The 5,975-nt window shown below is 55.8% G+C and overlaps 1 protein-coding gene across 1 annotated transcript in view; it reads left to right on the forward strand.

The window, feature by feature from the left end:
• The window catches only part of EEPD1 (endonuclease/exonuclease/phosphatase family domain containing 1), a 94,902-nt gene extending 88,953 nt beyond the window's left edge, over positions 1-5,949 (forward strand). The window contains exons 6-7 of the mRNA XM_023532042.1: positions 3,203-3,461; positions 5,155-5,949. Coding sequence (XP_023387810.1) covers positions 3,203-3,461; positions 5,155-5,354 — 459 coding nt within the window. The 3' untranslated portion in view covers positions 5,355-5,949. The remainder of the gene's footprint in view (positions 1-3,202; positions 3,462-5,154) is intronic.
• Positions 5,950-5,975: the final 26 nt, after the last annotated feature.

Consider the following 5,975-nt stretch of genomic DNA (forward strand, 5'->3'; position numbering starts at 1 on the left):
AAGTCGGCACGGCCGTGAGGACAGGGTGTCTTCAGTTTGGCTCTGCTTCTTGGAGCACTGACGACCTTCCCTGGGTGAGGGCTTACAGCCTGGAATTCTCAGCCATACTTTGGAGTTTTGACCAATATTCTGTAGCTTTCTAAGCCTTTTCCTCGATAAACTGGCCCCTCACAAATGGGTGATTGGTGAAGATTCAGCTCGAAAAATTGGTCAAACCACAGTCTTGCATTTAACCACAACCATCCCTGCCGTATGTCTCCAGCATGTCCTCATCTTCCCAAGCTGAAACCCTGAACCCTCTCAGACACTAGCTCCCGTTCCCCCCGCCCCTCAGCTCCTGGCAGCCACCCTTCTACTTCCTGTCTCTACGAATCCAACTGCCCCCGGGGATCTGATGTAAGTGGGATCCTGCAGTATCTGTCCTGTGTTGGGCTGATTTCACTTAGCCCGATGTCTTCAAGTTTGCTCTGTGCTGTAGCACGTACCAGAATCTCCTTCTTTTTCGGGCCAGATACTATCCCGTTGTGTGTATATGTGCGTGAACCACGTTTTGCTTCTTTCCTCGGTCGATGGACACTTGGCTTGTTTTCATCTTTTGACTGCTGTGGGCGTCGATCCGCAACTTATGCTTGAACCAAGATGTGCTGTGACCAGCATTCTACTTGAGTTATGAGTCTCTCAGCTGAAAGAGGAGCAGCTATGTGGGAAGTGGTTCCCCTCCTGTTAGTCTCTAGCCTATTAAAAAGGATGACTCGATAGCTCTTAAGATCGGCGACCGTTTCCATTGTTCTCGATCTGAAGCTTTTTCTTTTCCTTACATGGAAGCAGAAAGGGAAGGTGCCAGCCCATAAATTCTCTAACCTTAGGCACTCGCTGATTTTCTCTGACATCCAGGGAGGGGTCAGGTTTTCACCAGGAAACCTGGGCAGGTTAGTGTCCCCAGTCACCAAAGGGCTCTTGACCCCTAGCCTAGCCCTGCCTTGACATGTCCAGGTATGGACAGTGACTCGTGTCGCCTGCGTCCCCCTGCTTGGAACCAGCATCTTCGTTGTTAACTGTTGACACAGCAGACCCCAGGATCCAGGAAGCGCCCGGCCTGCCCGAGGTGCAGCAGGGTAAACGGACTGGCGTAGGCGGTTCAGCTGAAACAAAGCCTAAGCCTGTGTTCCACAGGCTTCTGTCAGAGCGACCAGAACCGATGTGATTAGCAAACTCTGGGCCTTTCTGCCTTTGTCTGGAACATGCGTCCGGGTTGACGTCCGCGGGTGGCGTGCTAGTCCTCTCCGGTGGCACTTTCTTCTCTCAGACCCCAGGGGCCTTGCTCTGCAAGAGCGAAGTGAGGCCCACGGTAAAGTCTGACTTCTGCACAGGGCCATCCCTCCGTGGGGACCGGCTCCTGCTGTTGTCCCTGACATTTTATAAATCGAGGGACTCTCTAGGAAGTCAGCCCTGAGCATTCTCCCTTTACTTCTGGGGACTAACGGGACGAGAAAGGAGCCCAGCCTTGGGGGAGGCCGTGTGGGGGGAGCCAGGCCTCCGCACGCCCGAGATTCTCGGAGACAGGAACTGCATCGCCAACACCGATTTGACCGAAAGAAGCTGAGTTGTAAGAATCCTGGATGTGCCTCTTCGAAAAGAGAGCTATTTATTTTCATAAATAAAAGATAAGAGAGTTGCTATTTTTATTCCTGAAAGGTTATACAGAGCTGGATGTATTGACCCAGGACAACCAGCATCTCTCCTGGTTTCAGAATTGACTTTTCCAGCCCAAACCTCTTCAGGTCTACACCCCAGAAAATCTCTCTTATTCTAGGGAAAATTCTGTCTCTGTCTTTTATAACTTTCGGTTTTCCTTGCTGGTCAATAAATATAGCATCTTCCTCTCCCTTTAAGAATAAACTGCACTTGAGTTCTGTTTGTCTCGTGCCTCATTAACTCGTTAGTCCACACGTGTTTGCTGAGTGTCCACTCTGCAGTGGGCACTGGTCCAGGTACCTGGGATTCCGTGACAAAAGCCACCATGTCCTCGTGGCTCTTCCATCATAGCTCTATGTGAAGAGCCCTGGACTTGAGGGCCGGCCCAGTGACTTTGCGTGGGCTGGTCAACCTCTCAGGGCCTCAGCTTCATACTTACCTGCAGAGAGGGCCGGGCACACGGTGAGGGCTCAGTGGATGGTCCTTCACACTGGCCAGGTAGGAGTTGTTAATATTATTGTCAAGGCGGCTTTCATGTCGGGGGTTGGCAGTGATTTCTTAAGACAGCTTAGGCTCATTCTGCTTTGGGTGCCAAGGCTGTTCCCACCTAGTGCAAGGGGAACATCTGTTGGCCACACAGTGGCCTGCAGGAAAGCTGTCCATCCCATCACACCCCCAGAGGAGGGTCCTCTGCAGTGCACGAGCGCTCTCTGCTGGTGGCTTCTGTCCTTTCACTTTAGATCACGTCCCCTCTGGCCATTATTACTGAAAGATGTCATATCAAGGAAAAAGATTTGCCGAGTCTCAGCTACATCCGGCTCTGGTTTATGACCTGCTTTCCTTAAAGCCTCCTTTGCAAAGTACAACAGAGACACTGCTCCCTGTGATCACATGTCTCCCTGAGGGGAACCTCACGACGCAAAGTCGTGGCCAGGCAGTCAATGGGAATTCGTTAGAGCCTAGCTGGGGTCCACTGCCCTGCCATAACGATCCCGCTTACTCCAGTGTAAATCGGACCATGGGAGAAATGTTGAAAATACTTTAAAGAGAAAAGCTTTCCACGTTGGCCCTGTATTAGTCAGCTAGAGCTGCCATAACAAAATGCCAGAGTGGGTGGCTTACACAACAGAAATGTGTTGCCTCACAGTTCTGGGGGCTGGAGTCCAAGATCAAGGTGTCAGCACAGTCGGCTTCCTCTGCGGCCTCTCTCCCGGGCTTGCAGATGGCCGCCTCCTTCCTGTGTCTTTTCACGGTCATTCTTCTGTGCTCAATAAGGGTTTGCTGAGCTTTTGTTCCATTTCGGGACAAGACTCCTAGGCCTTCGTGAGCTAGAACAGGTGCTATGAGCATCACACCACCCTTCGCTTCCAAGCATGTTACTGACCTACTCTTAAAGGTTTGGGGGCTTTCGTACAGGAATCAGGGAAAATCGGAAGGATGGTAACCGTGCTGCAGCTCTCACTCTGGGAGTCACATCGGAGACTCACGAGCCCCTTAAACGGGCTGTGGTCGGCGCTGGCCGTGCTTCCCAGCGCTTCCTCCCTGCCTGACTTCCTTTCTTCTGCTTCCAGGAGAAAAAGACGTGGTCGTTTTAGGGGATTTTGGCCAGGGGCCAGACAGCAGTGACCACGACATCCTGAGGAAAGAAAAATTCCATCCCCTGATTCCTGCCCATACCTTCACCAACATCAGCACCAAGAACCCACAAGGCTCTAAGTCTCTGGACAACGTGTGGATCAGTAAAAGCTTAAAGAAGGTTTTCACAGGTAAAGCGGAAGCCACTGGTTTTCCCTGTCTGGACTGACGGTTCCGGGTTGTGGGGGTCATGTGGGAGTCGGGAGTCAGCGTACCTCCCCTGCGGTCATTTACGGGGTTATCCTGTGTAAACATCATTCAGACCGAGCCACTTTTCAGAATGAAGGTGGGTGTGACAAATAATTACAAGGCATCCACCGGTCTGCAGCAAGGGGACACCGAGCGTGTCCCGGGCAGACCCGGTTATGGGCCGGCAGAGACCGTATTTGCAGTAAGCTGATGACGCCCCCTGGTATTAGGACGCGTGGTCATTCAGCGCGCGTTCCTCGAGCCGTCACGTTGAGATGCTCTGTCGTGGCCTGAGGTTTACCGATACGCGACAATGCTCTAAGGAGCAGCGTTGCAGGTGAGCAGACATGTCACATAGTGTCACCGTAGGGTGGGAGAAGTACTTCAGACAGGACCCCACAAGGACCAGGGTGTGTGTCATGGGTAACCTCACTGCTGAAAACCAGCCCCTCCCCCGCAAAAAATCCCAGTAACCTGCTGAGATTACTGTTTGGGGTCAGAAAACAAATATGGAGGTAACAGTAGGGCGTTTCACCGAAAGGCAAGAACAGTGGTTCCCAGTCCTGTTTGGGGTTTGGTAAACACCAACGGCTGCATGTTACACCCTGCGAGACATTTCCACATTTAAAGGCGCCGGCTCTGGGGGCCCGCTGTGGGACTCACATGCGGCCAGGCCTGAGGCCCGCAGGGCTAGGATTTCCAGTCCCGGACACTGGTTTCCTGTGGACTGTGCCGTGGGAGGATCCTAAGGATGAAAGACGTGGTCTCGGGGGATGACAATCATGAAACTAGGCGAGATCCCGATGGCAGAAGTGCATGCCATGCCAGACTGAGGCTGTCAGCCTGCCCGGGCCACCAGCCTGCCCGTGCCACCAGGAGGGGTGGGCAAAGGCAGCTTCTCAGCAAGACAGGCTGCGAGCCTGAGGATGCAGGGCCGGAAGGAAGTTACAAATCACTCCACCTGCCCCCGGCTGTTCCGTGGGAGAAGTGAGTGCAGGGAGAGGTCCCAGAGCCGGGAACTGTCCCCCGGGCAGGCCACAGCTCCAGCCAGAGCCAGGCCTCTGCACTTGCACTGACGGACGTGGCCACAGCAGCGCTTTCTAAGTGCCCTGTGTCGGCTTTGTAACCATCTCATTGTTTTCCAGATGTACCTCCCGCTTCATATATTTCTAAATCTTTATTTTTTTAAATACCATTACTTTCTCATACACCTCCATAATTTTCCCTTTTTTACCCTTTTCCTGGACCTTATCCACCCCACCCCCCACCCCCATGACCACCACCTTCATTGTCATTGCTTTGTAAACTAGGACCTTCGCCTTGGACATGTTTGTGAGACTTGTGTCCCTGTGTCAGATGCTTCCTCTGGCTGGTCAGGTGAGGGGGCGGCTAGCAAGGAGGTCAGCCAGAGGCCGACGGGTGTGTGACGCGGAGCACAGCCTGCACCGGGTGGTGGCGGTGCCCACATGGTAAACCCTCACCTGCCCAGGGGATCAGCGTGGCCGACACATCGCACGTGCACGGCGAGCCAGGCGGCTGAGGCGTGTGGTCCGGGCACCCCGCCCGGCCATGCGCGGCGTCGGCCCCGCCCGGCCCCCCGCCCTGATTTCTGGGTCTCCTCTCCCTTCCCTTCAGGTCACTGCGCCGTGGTGCGGGAAGGCCTCACGAACCCCTGGATTCCAGATAACTGGTCCTGGGGCGGGGTGGCGTCCGAGCACTGCCCGGTGCTGGCCGAGTTTTACGCGGAGAAGGACTGCGCCAAGAGGGACGGCCCTCGGAGCGGCGGCGGGGTGGCCGTGGAGCGGGGGGACGCCGGCGTCAAGCACGAGCGGTGACGGCCCCCGGGGCCCCGCAGCCCTCCCTGGAAGCCGCCGCGCGGTCATCCCGGCGTCCCCGCCGCCTTTGCGGACGACTCCGGACGGAGGGGCGGACGGTCGCCGGCAGAGGCCCAGCGGACAGCGGACACGGCTCCTCGTCCCCGGACCCGCCGACCCCAGCGGCGCGGCTTGGCGAGGACGGTCGCAGAGGCGGGAAGGGCGCGGGCCAGGCGCTCGGGCGGTCACCCCGGGGCAGCGAGGCCGGCCCTCGCCTCGGCCCCACTCAGCGATGCTCTGGCTGCCGCTGACATGAAGCTTTTTACTGTGACTGAGCGCTCTGCTCTGCCCACGTATTTGGAGCGCTGACTTTTAGTTTTGTTTTGAAAAAAGAAATGGAGATGAACCTGCTTTTCCGCAGTGAGAGCCAGGGGGTCGGGGCCCCGCCCAGGGGTTTGCGCCCACTTCCGACACCCCTGTGGGGCTGTGGCTGGAGGGGTCCCGATCGCAAAGCACCCGCTCCGGGGAGCCTGCTCCTTTATGCCTTGCACAGGCGCCTCTCACACCCCCATCGACCCCCCACCCCGAGACTCTATAAAATCTCTAGGTCATCGCCTCCCTTCGGCTCGTCCTTTATTCCGG

Source organism: Pteropus vampyrus, unplaced genomic scaffold (assembly GCF_000151845.1).
Source record: "Pteropus vampyrus isolate Shadow unplaced genomic scaffold, Pvam_2.0 Scaffold75, whole genome shotgun sequence".
NCBI classification, from domain to species: Eukaryota; Metazoa; Chordata; class Mammalia; order Chiroptera; family Pteropodidae; genus Pteropus; species Pteropus vampyrus.